At 37.6% G+C, this 22,869-nt stretch overlaps 1 protein-coding gene across 2 annotated transcripts in view; it reads right to left on the bottom strand.

Annotated features, from left to right (window-relative positions):
• The window catches only part of pde9aa (phosphodiesterase 9aa), a 42,807-nt gene extending 22,244 nt beyond the window's left edge, over positions 1-20,563 (bottom strand). Inside the window, exons 1-4 of one of the 2 annotated variants that reach the window (XM_084725510.1) lie at positions 20,398-20,563; positions 9,329-9,399; positions 4,519-4,596; positions 2,279-2,322 (exon numbers count right to left, since the gene is read on the bottom strand). In XM_084725510.1, coding sequence (XP_084581636.1) covers positions 2,279-2,322; positions 4,519-4,596; positions 9,329-9,399; positions 20,398-20,460 — 256 coding nt within the window. In that variant the 5' untranslated portion in view covers positions 20,461-20,563. The remainder of the gene's footprint in view (positions 1-2,278; positions 2,323-4,518; positions 4,597-9,328; positions 9,400-20,397) is intronic. The other variant, XM_084725509.1, reaches the window with a different exon arrangement.
• Positions 20,564-22,869: the final 2,306 nt, after the last annotated feature.

Genomic DNA, 22,869 nt, shown 5'->3' with positions numbered 1-22,869 from the left:
GGCACCATCTCTCCTCTTCAGTAACTCTTCATCTCATCTCCAGCTCATTTTTACACCGAACAAATCACCATCACACAACATCATGAGACACATGAAACATAAAAAACATCCTGAAAATCGTCACCCTGATTATTTTTACACCACTGAATGAATTTTATGTTGAAGGCTGATCAGTTTACTTCTCTGTCACTTTACTCTTTGTATAGGAGTGAAACAAAGACACGGTGTGTATCAGTCAGTGACTTGTTGTTGTCGTCTGTGTATGTGTGTGTGTGTCCTGTGATCAGCGTTGTTGATGAGCAGATCTCAGTTTTTAGGAGGTCAGTGTCAGAGTTCAGCGCCGCCACTGATGTGATGATGAGTCTCCATAAAACGATTATATGGCTTTGACCTGCAGCGAGTGAAGTTCTTATGAGCTCAGGAGCTCTTTATAGATGTTTACAGAGGAAGAAAAGGGTGGTTAAAGTGACTTCAAATGGATTTTACTCCATATTCTGGCTGATGCTAGGCCAGATTTTTATTAAAATTTCTGTTTTGCTGTTTGCAGCTTTAATAAAGTTTATTAACTCCTTTAAGAGCAGAGAGCACAGCAGCTTTTTACAACTTTTCCTCTGAAAATGGCGCTGTGACAGCAGGTGTGGTTGGACAGAAAAACAACAAACTGAAACTCACTCCTATATAGTCCTGTTCACACCTGATATTAAAGGGATAGTTCACCCAAAAATTAAAAGTTCAGTCATTATCTACTCCCCCTCACACCCCAACATGTCAAGCAGACTAAAGAAATGTTATTTACACCATGTTTTTAGCCCGAATCTTCACTGTAGATCTTTTCTTTTGGGAGATTCTGTAACACTGTTTTCCTGTGAAACTTGACGTCCTCTGACCAAATTTTCCATCAGCTCAGAGATTTAAATGACCCTCTGGTACGAAAATGAACAAAAAGCTTCTAATTAGCGACCAACTAAACCAAAAGTTTGACATTTCAGCTCCGCAAGAAAGCAAATAAGATCTTGAGTGAACATGTGAGGACAGCTGGAAGTTTTGAAATGTTTAAATGCACCTTTGAAGCCAGTCTTATTCATTTTTGTTTTATGAATGTCAGTGTTTTGTTTTCAACTCTTTTGTCAGATTTATTTGTTTTCATTTCTTTTTTGTTGTTTGTCATTTATTTTATCTAGTTATTAGCCCAGTTTATTAAAGCTGCTACGTAAAACATTCAGCCTCATTAGATATTAGCAAACAACTATTTGCAAAGTAAAGATACAGTGAGCAGAGAATGGTGTAACACTCCCTGCATGTGTTTTTATCCAACTTTCTCTGCGCTGTGTTACGGCTGCACTGATCGCTGCCGTTCTGCACAGTGACTGTGGTTCCATCAGCAGAAACAAGTTTATTTTTGGCAGATGCTGTGTCTGCACAGAGCAGATTGAATGGGCAGGAAGTCAGACACAGAAAAAGCAGAGGGTGTCCAGTCACTTTTCAAAATAAAAGACCCCTTTGCAGACTCATGAAAACTACATAGCTTACTCATCCATGGTAGAAGCACAAAAAGTGAGGAAGGAGGACCAGAATCAACAAAATCTGTCACTAAAATATATTTCTGAAAACATTTTAGGTGAGAAATATCCAATTCAATAACAGAATCATGATCCATATCTGATCAACACTGATCACTTTGATCTGAATTTCAGGAGTCCTACAAGACAGACCCCACAAGATTCGTTTCTGTTGTTTATTCAATGTGGACGCTGTACAAACGAATTATGTTTTATAACGTGTCAACGCTCTGTTTGAGATCTGGGAAGGTTTAGGGACAGAAAACAGCTGGTTATGGTCACAGAAAGATTTCTGATCCATATTTGATCAGTTTGACAGTTTGATCACAGGTTTGTAAGCAGTTTGAGTTCGGACGACACTTTTTCTGCCCAACTTTATTGAAAAAAAAAAAAACATGCATTTGTTTTGGTCCGAGCTGCTGGTGCTCTACAGCGTCCTCTAGAGTACATATTGTATACAGCACCTTTAATGATGCTTTCAAATCAATTTTAAATCTATTTTATTTTGTTTACCTCACTCTATTTAAGTTTTTACTTCATTTTATTGGATTGTCAATCATCTGTTAAACACTTTGAACTGAAAGGTGTTACTGAAATAAAGTTTGATTGATCGATTGATTGTGTGACACACTTTTTAAGCTCATATTTTGTTTTTGAACAGCTGTGTGTGTGTGTGTGTGTGTGTGTGTGTGTGTGTGTGTGTGTGTGTGTAGTCTTACCAGCGAGCTGTCCTCCCGTCATAGGCACCACTCGGTACGGTGACCTTCACAAAACAGGAAACACACACGTTAGTTGTGACAGCAGAGGTGGTTTTTGACACTGGAATAGATTCACTGTCCGTCCTTAAAGCAGACGCGCTGGACTTTTCCTCCCTCCTACTGATTCAAGTGGGAAGACACACACATACACAAACACACACACACACCCTGTTTATGAGGAAGATTAGCAACACTCAGGTGATGTTTGTCAAATAAAAGGTTTCAGATTTTACCCCCAGATAAGATAGCACACACACACACACACACACACACACACACACACACACACACACACACACACATATTTAAGTGTCCTTGTTAATCAGCATGTGTGTGTGTGTGTGTGTGTGTGTGTGTGTGTGTGTGTGTGTGTGTGTGTCTATAACCTTGGGAGTGGAGTGTGTGAAGTGATTTGTCTAATGAGAGCGGGGTAATTCACATCATTTACGTCGAGAAATCGTTCCACTGACGTTCCTCCAGATTTAGCAAATTCATGGCAGGTTTCAGATTGCATGTTTTTTTCAGCGACACTCAGAGAAACCGACGGCCTCTCTGCCTTTTTGTTCTGGTCTAAGTGGAAAATTTGGATGATGGTGGGCGGCTGCAGCCTCTCTGATCTGAAGGTCACTGCGAGCGACCAGATTCCACAAAGACGCATTTCTGTGCTTTTTATTGTTTCAGAGAAGTCGTTCTGATGTTGGAGCAATCTTCCCCCTGCAGTCATACTGCCGTGTTTTTCACATGTAACAGAAGTGATAGTTTTTAATCAGTGTGAACAGCACAAAGCCAGGGACGTGTCCAGACTTCCTCTGACTCAGGTGGCCGAGTGGAGCACTGATTTAAGCAGGAGTGGCTTGAAGTACGTGTCTGTATATTCATGTGCACATTTATCATATCTACCATTTCTCATAGCTACTTTAATTACAATATTGGACAATTTCTTACATTCCTGTGTTAAATAAAAAAAGATACTTAGTCCTACCAATCACAACACAACAACCTGGCAACGTAAACAAACAATAATCTAAATAATTCCGTTTATTTTTTATGTCCTCAAAAAAGAAAGAAAACTAACCTTATGAAAAAACTAAAAGTACGAAAATAATGAACATTTCAATATACTTGTCAAACTAAAGTCCTGCCTCTCAATTGATAGATAATCAATGATATTTGAAGAAACTGGGCTGGCATTTGGGGTGGCCAATCAGATTTCAGAGGGGGGCAGTGCCCCCATCTAGAGACACCCCTGCACAAAGCTGCAAGGAGGTGTAAATCTGTCTTTTGCACTTGTTCACTCCTGGATCCTTCATCCTACATGCAAGTTATTTTTGAACATGAAGGAAATTTAAAAGTGAAAATAAAACTGACAACATGAGAACAAACTGTTTATATTAAATGTTTGTGTTAGCATTTATGAATCTGTGTAAATAAAAACAACAGATGATGATCAACCAGTGTGAGCTTACATCAGAACATGTTATATTTCTGTGTTGTGTTACAGTGTATTATGTCATGTTACGTTGCTGTATGTTATGTCATGTCACAGTGTGTCATGTTATGCTATATGTTATGTTATGTTTTGTTACTGTATGCCACATTGCATTAGGTTACTGTATGTAATAATAACAGTAATAATAATAACCATAATGACTTTATTTATATAGCACTTTTTAAAAACAGAGTTCATAAAGTGCTTTGACAAACAAAGCAGAAGAGCAGGACACCCAGGAGGCAAAACAACGAGGCCAAACAGAAACAAAACAGAATCTAAAACTGAAATAGATTCTAAAACGCAGTAAAAATAAGACAGAACAGGAAAAGAAGCAAACATGGAAGTAAGAATAAATAGAAAGGAAGACATGAAAACAAGAGTAAATAAAATAAAGACTGCAGATACAACATCATGTCTCTGCATGTCTCCCCCCAACACACACACACATTATTATTATTATTCTGATTTAAAAGGCTGCAGATGAACTCAGTCACAGTCGTGTGGCTTCCAGCACAAACCTGCAGATCACAGTTTATTGTAGCAATATGCTAACAGCTGAGGAGGACGGAGCGGGGGACGCTGGGATTTACAGTCAATCAGTGAATGTGTCCTTCAATCAAACAGGCAGCTGACGGACCAAACAAATGTTATGTCAAACAATCAATTAATCAATAAAGACATCAGAGGGATAAAGGTTTTTTTTCAGTACCTCTCTGTGTTGTGTGGCATGGTGGGGTCGATGGACACCATGGCTCCGGTCGAATCCAGCAGGGACAGATTAGTGTTTCTGCAGGAGGACAAAGACGCTCATTAAAGTTGTACTGGATTCACCTGAACACATGCATCAAAGAGTGACATTTCTTTGTCTTAGTTTCTCTTCAACCTATAGTTCAGGACTTTTACATAGAAATTGCAACAGAAAATTGCAGTGTTTTATGTAAAATTCATTAAAATCAAAGGCGACTTGTTCCAAGGAGAACAAAACCGCACTGTTCTGAGTGTTCTAAGTAACCTTACTGAAAGGGCTCAGAATTTATTTATTTATTTAACAAAATCTGCTGTATTTGTAGATGAAGATGTGCACCTGGTGGAAAACAGTTAAAAATGATAAAATAACATTCAGTTTAATGTGATCATTTTTGAATGAACCGTTACTTTAACCATTAATCAATTGTCAAAATAGTTAATGTTTTTTTAACCACTTGCCTGGTCCAGCAAGTGAACTGCCAGATTTTCTTGCCTGGTGTGGTATTTTACTTGCCCTGGTCAAGTGGGCAATCCTTATTGTTTCGTCCTAATCAGTTAAATCTCTCTGTATTTTGCAATAAATATAACAAAATCTGGTGCGCTGGTGAAACAGCATTCATGCATTTTACATCAACCAACACTGACTGGTTTTCCAGAGCTGAAGATGGGAGCAACTGCAGCAACAGAACAGCTATGTCGGAAAAAAAAAAAAAAAAAAAAACTGTCCAAGAAAAGTTCCTGATGCCTCGGGTAAAAATTAAACCTGCAGTTCAGAGGATGGACTGCAGTCAAGAAAAAAGTGACAGCTAGGACAAACATGGATAACCACGTTTCCTTGTTGGAGAACAGTGAGAGACAAGAAGGAAGTGATGAACACAGACGTTGTTGTTACATTTCCTGTGGAAATAAAAGATTATTGTTTTGAAACCAGGCCTGGAATTTCATCATTTTAGGGGGAAACATCACCTGACCTTTGGTGTTGTCAGTTTTTCTTTTTTTTGAGGGCACAAAGGCCAAATGTCAGGGCAGCAAGACCATAAAATAACACAATGATGGAAATAAAGTAATGAAATTATTTTTCCCTAATTCGTTGATGCTAAATATAAGGACACAGGAAGTCCGTCAGAGGTCAGTCTGTATAAAGACATCATACTAAATAGTGTGTGATATCATGACTTAGTGTCTCAAAACAGTAAGAAACTTTATCTAAACTGTCATGCATGATCATAATGTTCTCATTATTTTGAGAAAATGTGTCTTAAGGCTGGACGACACAGTAAAAAAGTCATATTGGAAGATTTTTCTTCCACCCAGTTGGACTGTTTCTGGGTTTCACTGTGCAGGTTAGAACATGTTTGGTTCTTCATGGTTTTTATTGTGTTCATGTGGTTTATATAACAGCAAAAAAATGAACAAAATATTCAGTTCCACAGAGCATCTAGACTGCAACTAGAAGATGTCTTGATGCATCTTATCATGTGGGTGCACACCGCCGCACGATCACATGACAACAAACTACAAACCAAACAGGAGTGAAACACTTTTGGTTTCCAAACAACTGGTCGAAACGTTCCAGGTGTCGATACAGTCTTAATACGGATGTTGTCTGGGACAAAAAAGACCAAATCCTCCCCCAGGGATCATGAGTAAAAACATCTGGCTCTCCTGCAGCAACAAAAGTTACACAATGATGCGGCTTCAATGGAGTTTCTCAAGAACTAAAGAAAAAAATGGGCTGTTTTTGATTATAATAAATATTCTTGAGAAGTTAAAGACATGATGAACAACCTTACGAGAAAGAGTTTGTTGTGGTTTGACTTCCCTCACTATGAGTTTACTGACATGCTGGCAGCTCTGTGAGGATGTTCTGAATCACGTACAAACAACAAACACAACCTTTTCCGCCTCAGGGAGAAACAAATCCACCTTCATTTATTTTCCATTTAAAGACACGCTGCTGGAACATGTCCACAATGTGTCTCGGCATCGTCTCTCTGAAATAATCAGGGATGTCTCTGAAAAAGACATCAGGGATGGCAGCATATGACGCTCCAAATCCCTCCATACCATCACAGCTGCTGCCTGTTTCGTCTTTAGCCCGGAGGACACGACGTCCATTATTTGTGAAGACAATCTGAAATGTGGACTCGTCAGACCACAGCGCACTTTTCCACATTGCGCCTTCAGTAGATTACATCTTGTAATGTACAAGTACAAGTAAAAGTACAGACTTGAAAACATACCCATAAAAGTACCAGAAAAACTGACTTAATTACAGTAATTTGAGTATTTGTATTTAGTTACTTCCACCCCTGCTGAAATGAATTAATTCTTCATATCAAGTTAAAAAAATATTCACAGGTTTCTGTTCAGAGGAGCAGCTCAGTCACGATGTGGACACTGAAGGGGACACGAATAAATAAAGATGACATTAAATTAGTGGTGGACCTCTTGGTATTTGGATTTCTGCAGCTATAAACATCACGATTTGATCTGACATGTGGTGTTTCTGGATGTTTCTCTTTCAGTTTGCAGCTTCACCTCTTCACCTCGCTGCATGTAAATGAAGGACAGATTATACAACACGATAAATCAGGAGCGAGCAGCAGCCGTGCCCACCTGAACCAAACAGCAGAGGAGTATTTATGTGTCACCTACACTGAAGTTATGATTCAGGTTGTGTGAAAACATAATTAAATCCACAGCAGAGCAGCAAAAAGGCACCACTGTAATTCTGTATTAATTACATATCACTGGGATCAGATGGCACTAAATGTCAGCGGCTTCATGGGAGCTAATTATCACTGAAGCTGACAGAGGATTAAAACATCTGGAAATGTGGCTTTAAATAGTGAAAATGCACGTATGATAACAAAGTTTAGTTTCTCATTAAGCATCCACAAAGATCTGAGTGTAAATAAATGTTCACAGCTCTCATCGTGTTTGATTGACGTCTCGCTCAGCAGTCTCATCGCAGAGGCTGAACATTATCCAGCTGTGGACGGAGGCAGCAGCCACCTAAAACTTCAGCCAAACCAAAAGTGCACGCTCTATTTAGAATAATTTCACTGATTTATTTTGCCATTGAAGAGGTTTTCCACGGGGGAAACTTTTGCAAAACGACAGGAGGTGAAGGACCGATCAAATAAACAAACATGAACACCATTTATAAGACAAAATGAAAAAGATTTAGGACAATAACTCATCTTCACTTCAAATTAACTGACTGATCTGATTTCATCATACAGACTAGGTTTGGAAGGTATCAAGGTCTTTTTTACTGATGGAAAATAAAAATATAAAATGAAATGAATTTATTAAAACAAGGAACTTTAACCACAGAGGAATTATTGACCTGTCATTTCTGCTCTACAGCCTCAGTCTTCCTCATAATTAATTAAATATAATTCAATATAGAATCATGAAAATATTACCACATATAACTTTATTTTGACATAACTTCTACCAACAGAAGCAGCTCATTATCCACATGATACATCAGTAAATACTCAAATGTTGTGTTGTATCTGCAGCAACAGCAACTGAAATCCAGTCCTTTAGCAAGAATCTATAGAATAAGGAAGTTTATTTCCAATGTATTCATTATTCTATGGACCATAAGTATTTAAACCCAGTAAGACGTTTCTAAGACGGCTAATTATATATAAGACACAAAGCATTGTAAAGTAGACAGTATCATATATACTACAAAGACAAAGAAAGGTTTGTTTTCTCAAACTAATACATAAAATAAATATATCATATAACAGGGACTCATATCTTACTCATCTGGATGCAGTTGAGGACATGAAATAAAACTTATTCAGCTGTTTTTACAGACTTCCTGTTAGAGACGTCTCTTTCAGCACACGGTACAGACGGCAACTCTTCAACACTATTTTGTTTCTTTTTTTTCTTTTTCTGTCCTTTGTCTACATACTACGTTTGCTTATTTTCCTTTCTGTTTGTTTGTCTTTTAAATACATGTCTGAGTGTCTGTTTGCTTGGTCCCGTAGTTTTGTCTGTTTTGAGAGTTTTGCGCCTAACTTAAGAAATAAACTTTAAAAAGTTTTGCTGACCTATAATCTTTAGTTGAGTTTATTTACTTTTCTTCTTTAGATAAACTTGAATCTTTGAGTTTTAGAAACTGATTTTTTTTTTTTTTTTTTTTTTTTTTTTAAATTGGTCACAGTGAGCTGTGAGCCTGATTTGTCTTTTTTAGTGCCTGAAAATTTTAATAGTTTTAATTGAAAATATTAAAACATTTATAATATAATATTTTAACATTTATATTCACTTGAATGACTTTAATCAACATTTTGAGTTTATAAAACTCAAAAATATATTACAATCTGTTGCCCTGAAAGTGAAGATTTCTCAACTTTTTCTGTTTTTTTTATAGTGCAATATTTTACTATAATCAAACTGTATTTTAGTTGTAAATGTTTAGGTTTCATTGAAAGCGCTATTTATGTATAATATAACAGAGTACCATCCATGCTGGATTTTTGGGGTTGATGCTAAAATTAATCAGTAAAAGTATACAGATAAATATATTGCCTGATATTCTTTGATTATATAAAATAAAATGACATCAGAGCACAGAAACAGCAAACTTTCAGTGGTGCTTTCAATAATTATAAATAAAGTGGAAAAAAAAGAACAGAAAGAGAACAAAAACTTAAATGTCAGTGGATTAAAACTAAAAACTGTGTGTGTGTGTGTGTGTGTGTGTGTGTGTGTGTGTGTGTGTGTGTGTGTGTGTGTGTTACCTCGGCACACCCAGGGCCGTACAGAACAGCTCCTTAATGTCACACGGGCTGCAGAATCTACTGAACACCACCTGAGGGAGGAAAACACACAATCACTCATGATTAATAATCTGATGTTCATCTGACAAACTCAAATATTCAGATATGAAACCAGTAACAGCCGTCTAACACTGGAGCAGCTGGACCACACGTCTGCCTGATTCCTGTGACGTAACGTTCAGGGTGTGAAGCTCAAACATCGAACTGCTGTGTTTCAGGTCGTAGAAATGTACAAAATCTGACAAATCTTTTAAAATTCAATCAGCAACTGAAAAGACAAACAACAGTAAAAGTCTAGAGGGACATCGGTCCATATTTCAAGCTAATAAATCATATTATTCTAATTATTTTTCCATCATATTAACATGGTGATGATTACAGACAGAGAGAGATCAAAGCCAAGTGCATTTTAAAAATAATTCAACCATAATCCCACCTTTTTTTTTGCAGATCTGAAAAATGATCCGAACCGTGACTCAAAACCGTGATACGATCTGAACCGTGAACTTTGCGATCCGTTGCTTCCCTATCTAACAGTAACGACGAAGGAGAGAAAAGTGTTCTCCATTTTTCATCCATTAAAAATGTTGTTTTCTAAACTGTTTGGCTCTCATCTTGTTTATTTAATTTTTTTTTATCTCTTCCCAGCCCATGAGAAAGATCACACGGTGGAATACTTTTGTTGCACGTAGCTAAATTTAATTTTGAGTGCATTTTAAATCAGCTACTTGTGCAGATGTTTACAGCGTGTTTTTGTATTTGTAATTGTAGTGACCCTGCAGCAGTTTGTTATAGTCCTCCTTCTTCCTCTGACTACAGTTACAGTATGTGAAAGTGGAGCAGTCATCCACTGGGGAGCAGCTCTGGAGTCTGATCGTTCAGGCTTCCCACGCTCCGGGCCCCTTCTTCTGATTAAAAAATGTGCACGCTGCAGCACGGAGGCGGTAAATATTTTGTGTTTTCTCGTCTCTTCTCCTCCTCCCACCGCTTCATAAACAAGGTCAAGCACTGTCACTGAACATGACAAACGATTTGTGTCAGCGTACAAAGAGGGATGACCCACATAGATAACGGAGACATTTGCAATGTGATGGCATCACAACAAACGGCCGAGTCGCAGCGAGCGACGGCACGGCGGGGCCTGGTGGAGGGAGGGAGGGAGGGAGGGAGGGAGTCATGGGGGAGGCATGTTTAACGAGTGGTGTCAGGAGGGCGAATGAAGAGATGGCTGTGGAGGAGGAGGAGGAGGTCAAAGAGCACTTCAGCAGTCTGGCAGTGGCAGGCTGTCACAGGTGGAGGAGACAGGGACAGGTGAAGGACAGTGGACAGAAAGCTGCACTTCAGAAACAGCAGCTGCTTTTTTCTGCTCTCAAACTGTGAAATATGTGACTTTTTTTAACGTTTCAGTCTTTGATTAACTGAAAACTGCAAAATTACATGTAACCCAGTGCTGGACTAACATTTGTTTTTATAGCCGATTAATCGATTAACAGCTGTTTGTGAAATGAAGAAAAGTCTTTGTCTTGTTTTGTCCAGAAGTCAAAGATATTCAGTTTACCGTCAGAGAGGAGTAAAGAAAAAAGAAAATATTCACATTTAAGAAGCTGAAATATATTTATATTTTTTTTTCATTTTTCAGCATTTAATTTGACTACCAATAATTTATGTTTATGTTTTGACTGTTGCTCCTAGTTGCTCCTCAGATCTGCCCAACGCTTCGCCGTAAACACTAATCTGCTGCCCTCCTGACTAACATGAATCTGTTCTGTATTTACTGTCCACTATGACAAAATATTAACACAACTTTAATTTTTGATAAATAACCATCAGTAGTGTGGATATAATGATTAATAAAACAGGTTAGAAGAGTCTGTAGAGTTTAGTTTAGTTTAGTGTCATGCAGCCTTTAAAACCAAAACACTCACAGTGTCGACATTATAATGATATGTTGCCCATTTTGTACATTTTTAAATACTTTTTTTTTAAATTCCTGAGTCAATTTTATAGCTCCTGTGCCAAATAACTGGTGCTAATTCCATTAGCTCTATGCTAACATCAAATGTGGTAATATTATCTTATGGAATATTCATCGATGTGCATTGAAATAGTTTAATTTAGTTTATTAGTTTATTTGTAAGAGACAAGTACAGACCCTGTACATTTGTTTACAGCTGCTGAAGCTGGTTTCAAACATCAGACCCTTGAAGGGCGCCGATAATCCAAGCAACTGTTCATTAATACGACTCGTGATATCCAGTCTGTAGAAGTGTGTCATTCAACTTCTTCCTTACAGTCTGGTGTTAAGAAAGCAAACAAAATTTGCAGGAAATTGTAATTAAGAGATTTTCACAGGATGATAACCGTCTCAGAAGAGATCACAGTTTCATGGTGTTTCACGGTACTACAGTTACTGTTGTATTGTTACAGTGATCTTAAAGGAATGAAAACAGAAGGGTTTTTAAATTTCATTATATATATTTTTTATGGATGTACAGAAATATGGTACAATTCAATACCATAGATAAACAAGTGTAGATGGTATTATAACTGTCCTGTGTCTGATGTTAAAGAAAACAAACAAAAATTACTAGAAAACAGCTAGAAGAGTCCGGTAAGTTGAGAAAATTACTCCTCTTTTACAGCAGCCTTAAAACCAGTAAACTCTAAGACCGTATCCAGTCTCATACAACATGTACATAAAATCAATATCTGCCCCACGTTGAATGTTAAACTTTACTCATAAAGAACAGAAAAAGAGGTGAAAACTCAGAGAAAGGAGGAATAAAAGGAACCAAAGGGAGCGATAAGATGATGATGAGCAGCGACTCAGCTGAATGTAAATGAGCAGCAGCAGTGAAGAGTCCTGTGGGACACGAGAACAGCAGCTCTTCTACTGTTTTCACTCAGACGGCAGCACCGAGTCTGTTTCTGCACCAAAATCCACGAATTACACGAGTCAAATACTGATCATGATTTTTTAAATCAGAGCATTTTTATTACTGTTGCTCCTCACATGGTGTTTATTGCTGCTAAATAAATTCATGTTGTGGTTTTAAGACTGATTTCAATAACAAACCCCACTTTATCATGACGGGTCCCCTGCTGCTGCTGCATCGCCCCGGACGACGACCCCCCGCCATAAACACGTCCACTGTTTTCATGCAAATTAAAAAGATGACATATTCAAAGCTGATCATGCAAACGAGACACACCGACCGCAATCTGATTCATCCTAATAAAGACGATGAAAACAATCAGAGAAAACAATGACGGCAGGGCTCACGATGCTGAAATAACGTGGCTTTGTGAAACGAACCGCCGTATGAAAAGTGGAGATAATTATGCAGCAGATTTGTAATTTAAAACAAATAATTTGTCATCAGCTGCAGCTGGGAAACAGACACATAAACACACATTTATGTTAATGTTGTATACCAGGAGTGGGATTATATGTTAATCTCCTGATTCAATACGAAGCTTCATTTTTCTCTGAAACAGATATAATAATTGTTTCATTTATTTATTTGATTTAGTGTTTGTAAAGTGTTTATAGTATATTTGTGTTTTTTTTAAACTTACCACTATTTATAATTATTGAAAATACCCACAAAAGTTGATGTCATTTTAGATTTTATATATAAATTTTATTTTGATGGTACTTTTCAAAACATAGTTACAAAATGCTTCAGGGCAGCCAAATTAAAACAGAACGTGAGAAAACTGGTTGGATTATTATTTTTTCTTCTTCTCCACAATCTTAAATTAAACAAAGATAAATGTGCTCACTGGATGGTGAAACGTAGCTCACGTGTTTGTCGCGGTGAAAATTTTGTTGAAATACCTTTTGGCGGTGGGCGTCGCCCTCTTGAAAAGCATCTAGACTACTTTGCAATCAACTTATTAAAAAAATTTGTAAACTCTGAAGGGTCGCATCGAATTTTGATGTTTCACAATGACTCGTGAAATTGCTTTAACTTTAGGATAATGGTCCGATCTGCATCAGACTTCACGCGACCAATCAGAGTGTGAACACACCTCCAACAGGGTCGCGGCTGCAGCACGCCACGACAGGTGGTGGGGTTCGTCCAATCCTGTCTGCAGCTTTTGCAAACTGTTTAAAATTTTTACCGTCTCCTGCGATGTTATATATACAACCAGATGTGATGAAGCTTATTTCTCACACAAGGAGAAAACGTGTAATACCAAGATGTTAAAAGAAAGGTTGTGACAGTCAGTGTGGGAGATTAATGAGAAACCTTACAGAACGTTCCAGAGGGAATTAAACACAACAGGTCTGCAATCCTTCTGCCTGAATCCACATGAACACAACATTAGTCATCATATCCACATTACTGATTATTCACCAAAAATCTCATTGTGTTGGTGTTTTGTAAAAGCACCAACCCTAAAGTACGACATTTAATCTTTTAGATTTTTATTATTTTATTCTTATTGATCACTCACTCTTTCCTACCTCTGTTTTTGACTCTTCAGTGAATTTTCCTGTTCTGGGATCAATAAAGTTTATCTTATCTTGTCGCAGACATGAGGAGCGTCCACTGACTATTGATCCATTCAAAGCCAAATGATTTCATGTCTTCAGTCTGTGCCACTGACCGAAAACTAACCCAACATTAAAACCTAAATCCAGGTCTAAGTGGTCGAGTCTGTTAAACTTCTGTTAGACTTCCTGCCTGGCAACAAGTGACCATGATCAATCCGTCAATATGGACGATTTGGCTGCAGGTGAAATAAAACCACGCGGCTGCAGGAAAAACACACACAGACCAGAACACTCATATATTCTGAATGCGGTCCATAAAATGTTTAAAAGGAAATTAAATCTCTGTGTAATATTTCTCCTGTTCCACGTTCTCAGGACTCAAACTGAACACGTCCCTGCCTGCATGTTTGGAGCACGTTCAGGTGTATTAACCCTTTAAACACATGACGAAATGACAGTGTGTGTTTTGTTTTGTGCAGCAGACACAAACACACTGTGTGAACTCCATAAAAAAGACACAACGCCATAAATGCAAAACAGCGGGGAGGTATAAACCTCGTTATACGGCCTTTTATCAGCTGCTGTTCCTCCTCTGCTGGTTTGTCAGTGTAAACAGAGTCGAGGCTCGCTGCCTCCACGCCGCAGCAGTGAAAACCCTCCTTTAACAGTAAGGGGACACTTAATCTGAGTAAAAATGACAACAGTGTGTTTTACGTGTGTGTGTGTGTGTGTGTGTGTGTGTGTGTGTGTGTGTGTGTGTGTGTGTGTGTGTGTGTGTGGACTTTGTGCTGACAGCAGATTTTATTTTCTTTTTCTCATTAAAACTGAATCAGTCCTGATGTTTCCTACTGATTCATGTTTTTAATTTCACCGTGGTTCAGATCTCAATAAATCTGGATCTTCTGGTGGGATTTGGGTTCTTGTGGCCGAGGCTGTGATATGAAAACCATGAATGTGATGAAATAAAAAAAGATCCTGTAAGTCATTATAATGAGAAACTTTCTCTGGATGCTGACGTAGACTGGGCTGCACCAGCAAGGAATCATTTTAACTCAATTAAATCTTGGCTTAACTTCACATTAACTTGCACCAAACTTCAGAATCAGCTTAAAATGAAGAGAGTTTAGATTTAAACCTCTCTTTAATTCCACTGTGGCTCAGCTGACTGTAAATCTGGATGTTCTGGTGGGATTTTGGTTCTTGTGGTCGAGGCTGACGGTGATTTATGTTTTCCTGAGTAACTCTGTGACCCTGAACAGGATCAACAGGTTCAGAACATGGATGGATGAAAGGATGAATAAATGAAAGGATGAATGAAGTTGAAAAGCTTTAAATGGTGAGATTTGGAGGAAGGCTGCTCAGTTTCTGACGGCAGTATCAGAAATGCTTCTGAAACGGCCTAAAATGATTGATCGGGTATCGGAAGCATCTGATTCTCTGCACAATCTCATTAGAGCCGCAACAATTAGTTGATTAATCGATTGGCAACTATATATTATATACTGTATACTGGAATGTCTTTGAGCTGTGGACAAAATGAGACATTTGAGGACGTCATCGTGGACTTGAGGAAATATTGATTAATATAATAGTATAATATTTTTATCCCAAATAACTAACTGATTAATTGATAAATGACTCAACAGATTAATTGAGCGTTTGCAGCATTAATCTCGATGCATATTATTGCAAATGTACACGTGTTTAGGAGCTGCATCGACTGATCATGATGAACTGGTCGAATTACTAGGCAACAATTTTGGTAATTGATTAATTCTTATGAGTAATTTTGTAATAATGTATCAGATGTAATCACAGCATAACCTTTAAAACAATTATTGGTGTTTATTGAATAAAAACATAGGTATAATATCGACCCATACACACATCAGCCACACTGTTTTATTAAACTGTGTTAATTTAGTTAAATGTAATGACATTTCCAATCATAAAATAACTTAAATTTATGATGTTTCTTTAAAGAGATCCTGTCCAATTCATATGAAACATTAGTATCTTTGTGAGGGAGCATCTGTTTGAGTTTTTTTTTTTTTTAAGAAAAAAGTGTAAATTCTCTGATTTCAGCTTCTTAAATGTGAATATTTTCTGCTTTCTTTACTCCTCTCTGACAGTAAACTGAATATCTTTGAATTTTTGACATAAAAAGACATTTGAGGACGCCATCTTGGCTTTGAGACACAGTGGTCAACATTTTGTGGCATTTTATGGATCAAACCAGTAATTGGATTGACTGATAATGAAAATAATTGTCAGTTGCAGCCCTACACACGTTAAAAACATTAGACATGACAAATAGATGCATTTGAGCTGAGTTAACACGTCATGTCATTGTTTTTAATTCCTCTCATCAGGAAAACCAAACAGGACATTTTAGGATACTAAATTATAATAATATAATCATAAAATTACACTAAATTTCTTCCATAGGCTTTTAGTTGTTTTTTTTATCACCCCACATAAACTCTCCTGTGATCCATCTGTGTCTCTGGATATATGTCAGTATGTGAAAACAACACTCAAATTAAATTACAGTAATAACAAACATTTATGACGTTTAATCCTCAGCTCTGTTAATAATCAACCCCGACACAGTTAGACGTCTGCACCACAGAGGAGTTTTATAAATACTTTGGGACAAACTGTGGATTTATCAGAGTTTACTTCACATATTTTGTTGTTTCCTGCTGAATGTGCAGGACTGTAAACTAACAGGAAGACAACAGGTGGAGTTTACTTGTATTTGCTTTAATTACAGCTGATATGTGACCGTATTTTTGTGTGTTTCCTTAAATATTTGCATTCATTATAAACCCATAAACAGTAAAATGAAAGTCTGTGAGGTGCAGAAACAGCAGCTGTCAGGTTGGTAAGTTACTGACCTGAAAGTTCCACTCTGTGATTCTCACGTGTTTTGTTGTCGGATGAATAATTCGCCCCAGATTCTTCATGGGAATTGAACGTGTGTTTTAATACACAGAGGCGTGTGTGTGTGTGTGTGTGTGTGTGTGTGTGTGTGTGTGTGCTGCAGTGTATTTAGAGGTCAGAGGCTGAGTTACTCTTCAACCTCACTCAGCTCGGCGGTCTTCAGAGGAAACCAGCGGAGCAGAAACGACGTCCACAAACAAACCTGTGAGGGTTTTTTTCTGCCTGTTCGGACTGTAAATAGTCACAGATTCACACCGTTTCTGTCTGCAGATGCTCCCTGATGGTGAGGTGACAGGTGATGATGATGCTGCATCATAACTACAGTCTCTCTTCTTATCCAGGAACACTATTTTTAGCCAATAAAGTGCTCAGTATCATCACATCCACGGTGATAAACAGACATGACATTTAGACTAAAGGCTGCACCAGCGTGTCGGTATAATGTACTTTTATTTACTGTGAAATACATGCAGCATTGTTCTAAAAAAAATTGCAATGCATGTTGCGATGTTTTTAGACATTTGTTCGCAATGACGTTGCAGGACAAGAGAAAACTGGAGATTCACTAACAGTTCCAAGCAGCCTCACTAAAAAGACTCCCGATTACAAAAACTCAAACAAAATCTGCTTTATTTGCAGATGAAGACGTGCATCTGGGATGTATTCCACAGAAAGGCAAAATCTTTTTGCAATTTTTTTTTTTAGTAATTAATTAAAAACCAAGGCGACTCGTTCCAGACAGAATGGAAACACACTCTGCTCTGAGTAAACCTCATCAGGAGGACAAAAACTTTAACAAAACCTGCTTTATGTGTCGATGAAGATGTGCAGCGGTGGAGCTTTAACAAAGTCAAAACAGCACAAAATTCTAAAATATAAAAGTGCACAGAGAATGACAAATGTGTTCTCTTAGTAAATAATTAAACATTGGATTGTTTCATTGAGACATACAGGTGAGTCCGCTCTGATTGGTTGCAGGTGTGGGAGACAATAATTGCAAGGTCATACAGAAATCACAGGGATTGGCTGAATTTATGTGAATCTTAATGGCGGGACTGAAAATCAGATCTGAAGCTCCCTGTGATACGTTAATGCTGACGTGATAAAAAAAGAAAAACTTTCTCAAAAATCATGACTGAGGCTTCCTCTTAAATAAAAATATTAGTGATTAATGATTGATCAATGGACTGACAGTCAGTGGCGGACTGATCGGCTGGTTAACTGATCAGGAAAATGATCGACGGGATTGACGGACACAGACAGTAAAGTTTGGTTGCAGCCCTACTTTTTTTTTTTGTTTTGTTTTGTGTTAATGCAACAAATTTCTCTGAAATTTACAGCATATATTGAATGTAAAAAGCTGTATTTCATGCTGTTAAAATCTAAATACTGTGGGAAAAAAATAAGTATTAATCAATAATCGATAAACGGCAGTATCTGCACCACCTCTGACATTTTGTCTGGTGGAGCCATTTGTTGATCAAGCAAACTTAAATTTAAAATAAGGAGGAATAAAAGAAACAAACAAGAAATAATGATAACAAGAGACAAAAGATGTTTTGTATCTTATTGATTATTAATTATTATTTGATTAATTAGCTGTTTTTACAGACTTTAAGCAGTTAAGGAAAATGTACAACATTTGCTCACCTACTTTTTAATGATCTTGCAACAAACTTAAAATGAATTAAAATTTAATTTAAACTTCAGTTTAGTTTTAACTCCAAACCCAGATTAAATTCAATTGTTGCACTAAACTCCAGATTAAAATGTGATTAAGAATTAGTTTTAAACCCTTGAGGAGATGGACTGAGCTAAATAATCATATTTTATGATGCGTCTCTTCTTTCTTTCACCTCAATGAGCTGCTGTCTATTTTTAATCTTCTGTCATTTGACAATATTGTTCCATCAATGAAGTTTTTCTCAAAGGAGGAGACATCAGAGCTCCTCTGCACAGCGATCATGAGCAGGTAGACTTTAAGGTTATTTGTCCTCGTTGGTCTGCTTGTGTTTTATTCTTTATTCTCTGTGTCTGAAAATTCATTACACAGAAGACGAGTTATTTTTCTCTTACTTTTTCATGAAATGACCTTGACATTTAATTTTTGTTTTTATTACTGCCTGTTTTCTGTTCTGTTGTTTTTTGGGCAGAGCTGAAACATGTCTCGGTGACGTGCCGCGGCCACGGTCCACCAACACTGTACGAGCTCCACAAATGGACACACGAATGACAACGTCCAACAACCCGACACAGAAGAAAAAAATACCATCCTGTCACCATCCTCTGGCTCTAGTGGCTCAAACATGTCTGGACAAATCCAATAAAGCTGCTGGACGGAGCGTCCGTGTTTCAGATGGTTTTCAGGATGTAGTGGTATTGGACACTGAGACAAGAGAGCGGACACACCCCCAGTGTCTCAGAGCAGAGAAAACTGATCGTTTTTTAATGATTTTGAGACCAAATTTTATTATCTTAGGATTTTTTTTAAATCATTTATATTTGGCCAGGTGGTTAGAGAAAATGTCCAAAAAGATAATTCAAATATTTATCTGGGACAAACAGTTAAGACTTTTCTTCTTTGTAGCCTCAGGAGACATGTTCTGCAGCTGGATATTTCTGTCTGGATGCGTGTGCACTCGGTCCGTCTGTAGGTTAATTAAGCTCACTAACTTTTTAGATAGCTGGCAAACATTTTAACTTCGTAGGCAGCTGATAAACAATATAATGTTTTGTTAACTTCTAGGTTTGTAAATAATGTGACGTTTTGTTAACACCCTCGTCCTCAGCCGACATTTCCCAAAGCCCAAGATGACGTCCTCAAATGTCTTGTTTTGTCCACAAACTAAAGATTTTCAGTTTACTGTCACAGAAGACCAAAAAAACAAGATATTATTTACATTTAAGAAGCTAAAATCAGAGAAATTAGACTTCTTTTCTTCAAAAATACTTAAAAAGATCAATAGATTATTGAAATAGCTGGTGTCTAGTATAGTCTGGACTTACATGTACTTACTTACATTGAATTTAATATTAGTCTTTCTCTCTCACAGAGATTTTAATGTTACATATTATTTGGACAGGATCCCCTTAAAGAAACATCATAAATTTAAGTTATTTTATGACTGCAAATGTCATTACATTTATTGACACAGTTTGATAAAACAACAGTGTGGTGGTGCAAGTAAATAAGCTAAGTTGATATCACGTTATTCAACAAATGTCAATCTTTTTTTAAAGATTATTCTTTTGTTATGCTCAATAAAAGTGTTTCCCTTGTAGCTCCATCCTGAGACAAACACTGTCTTTTTATTTATTAATGAAAATGTTTCATTAACTGTTTTATTAATTAGTGCACATTTATGAGTTTCTTCTATAAAAAGATGACTAGTGTGTTTAAAGTTGTCTGTGAGTTCTGAAGGAGAGTGTAACAAATGTTACAGTTGCCCCAGGTCTCCCCTACTTATTTAGTTTAGTTAATCTCTGATTAGTATAATTTTATTTTAATTTTAGATTTAATTCATGTAAGTTGGTCCAGTCCAGTCTCACAGTTTTGTCTTCCGGTCTGGATGTGTCCTACCTTCTGGATCCTGCCGTCCACGTCCAGGTAAATGACCCGGTAGGAGGACGAAGCGGAGCCCATGGTCCCCTCTCCTCTCCCCGGCGTCGGTGTGTCGTTGTGCGGCTCCTCGGTGTGACTCCCACCGCCGTGAAACCAACCGAGGGGGGGCGGGTCAGAGAGGAGTCATCGGTGTGACAACATCCCACCTGCCTGCCTGTCTGTCTCTCTGTCCCTCTGTCTGTCTCCTCTCACTGTGTTTCTCTGTATGTCTCCGCTTCGTCTCACCGAATCTCATAAAGCCTGTCCTCCTCCACGCGCGTCCCCGCCTCCCTCATTCATTACACACCTCCTGTCTGCGCGCGCTCACCGACGGGCACACACACACACACACACACACACACACACACAGAGTGAGAGACACCCAAACACACACTGTCTCTCTTTCACACACACACACACACACACACACACACACACGGAGTGAGAGTTACACAAACACACACACACACACACACACACACTTCTTGTGTTTGTTTTTGTGTGCAGCACCTGAGGGAGAGCAGTTGTAACGATTCCATTTCCACCAATCAGAGACAAATGTTTGAGTGACATCACTCCTGCAGGGCTGCTGTTGCATTCAACACAAACATGAGTCACTCAGATCAGATCAGAGGTACTCACATATTTTATTAAAGTGAAAGTAATAAAACTACAGTGAGGAAAAACACAGTTACAAGTTAAAGTTACTGCACTAAAAAAATATACGGAAAAGTACAAAAGTATCAACATCAAAATATAATTAAAGTACCAAAAGTAAAAGTATTCATTATATAGAACAGACAGTTTCAGTGATCATACTGGATTATAATGAGTGATACATTCATGTGTTAATGTTTTTTTGAGTCAAACACTGGCTCGCCAAACCTCAGGTGGATCACAGGAGATTTTCTTTGGGTCCCCAAATAAATAAAATAAAACCGTGGAAGAAATTCTGCAGCTTTTATAAAGTATTTAAAGTTGTTGTTGTTTTTTTTTTTTTACTGATTTACTGAAACTCCACTCATTTATAAAGTCGGCTAAAATGTTCCACATTCTTAGAAATAAGGGTTCCAAATGGGTTCTTTCTGAAGGGCTGAGGTTCTACCCAGAAACTTTTACTTCTGAAGAACTCTTTTGGAGGAAAGAGTTCTTTAAGGATTGTTGAAACCAACTCTTTCATCAAGGGTTCTTTGAAACATAATATAAAAGGGTTCTCAGGTTTGTCTCATGTCTTTTATGTTGTTTGTCTTGTTATGATGTTTTTTTCATTTTGTCTTATACTTTATTTTTGTCTTGTCACATTAACTTTTTCATCTTCTTTCATCTTTTACATTGTTTTTTTCGCATTACAATTGTTTTCATCCTGTTTTTTTTTTGTCTTTTTCCTCGTGTCTTTTTTGTCTTGTTACATCATGTTGGTCTTGTGTCTTTTACAGTTTTCATCTTGTTTCAGTTTCTGTTGCTTTTTGTTGTTAAGTCTTTTTTGTCTTGTTCCATCTTTTTGTCTTATGTGTTTTATGTCATTCTGTCTTTTTAGTGTCGTTATGTCTTTCTTATCTTGTTACATCATTTCCATCTGTCCTGTCTGATACACAGTGATGGACACACCAGTGAATTGTCTTTTCTGTGTGTCTTTGTTCCGTCCATTTAGGTTGAAATCAGTCTTCATGTTGTGAAGGAAATGATGCAGAATAAAAACAATAAATAATTCACCTAAAATGCAAGTAAAGAGCTGTTTTGAAAATGTAAGTAGAGATATTTGTGTTCAAATGTAGGGAGTAAAAGTAGTCAGAAAAATAAACACTCAAGTAAACACTACTACTCTAAGTACAGTAACAGATGTATTTGTACTTTATTACTTCCAAACTCTGCGAACTAGATAAAGTTATTTTCATGAGTATTTGGAGGAAACTGCATCAGCTGAAACTTAAACAAAACTCATATTCTAGCTCACTGACATCCTGCAGATCAGTGGAGGAGAGTCAGAGTGAGACGCTTTAGTGTGCAGAGGAGGAACAGAGGAGATTCCTCTGATTTCATTTAGCAGACATTACCGAACGATCCGTCCATCAAGGCCACGAAGAAGGAGGAGAACCGGGGGGCAAATGGAGGCTGTGCTGATATTCTCCACGATGAGTCACTGCAGCACCAACAGACCAAACTGCTTCTGTAATAAACTCAAATTAAATCCTGCAGCTGGAGGGTCGTTTGAACTGTCAGTTATTGAGATGAGGAGGCCTGAGAGAAGAGTTATCGACGGGGACCTGATGTGATTTGTGTGTCTGTGTGGGTCGCCTCTTTGATTTTTCTCCCATTTTTCACGAGTTGAGGAAGATTTCAGATTTCTTCTGTGCACACAAAAAATTTATTTCTCTCAAATTTTGTCCACAGTTCTGCTCCTTTGATTCGATTATTACACAGGTGTATTTAGGACTGGTCACAATAACAGGA

Source organism: Lutjanus erythropterus, chromosome 8, assembly GCF_056507025.1.
Source record: "Lutjanus erythropterus isolate fLutEry1 chromosome 8, fLutEry1.hap2, whole genome shotgun sequence".
NCBI lineage: Eukaryota > Metazoa > Chordata > Actinopteri > Lutjaniformes > Lutjanidae > Lutjanus > Lutjanus erythropterus.
Note: the sequence above shows the minus strand (reverse complement) of the source record. Positions and strands in the feature narration are given on the sequence as shown.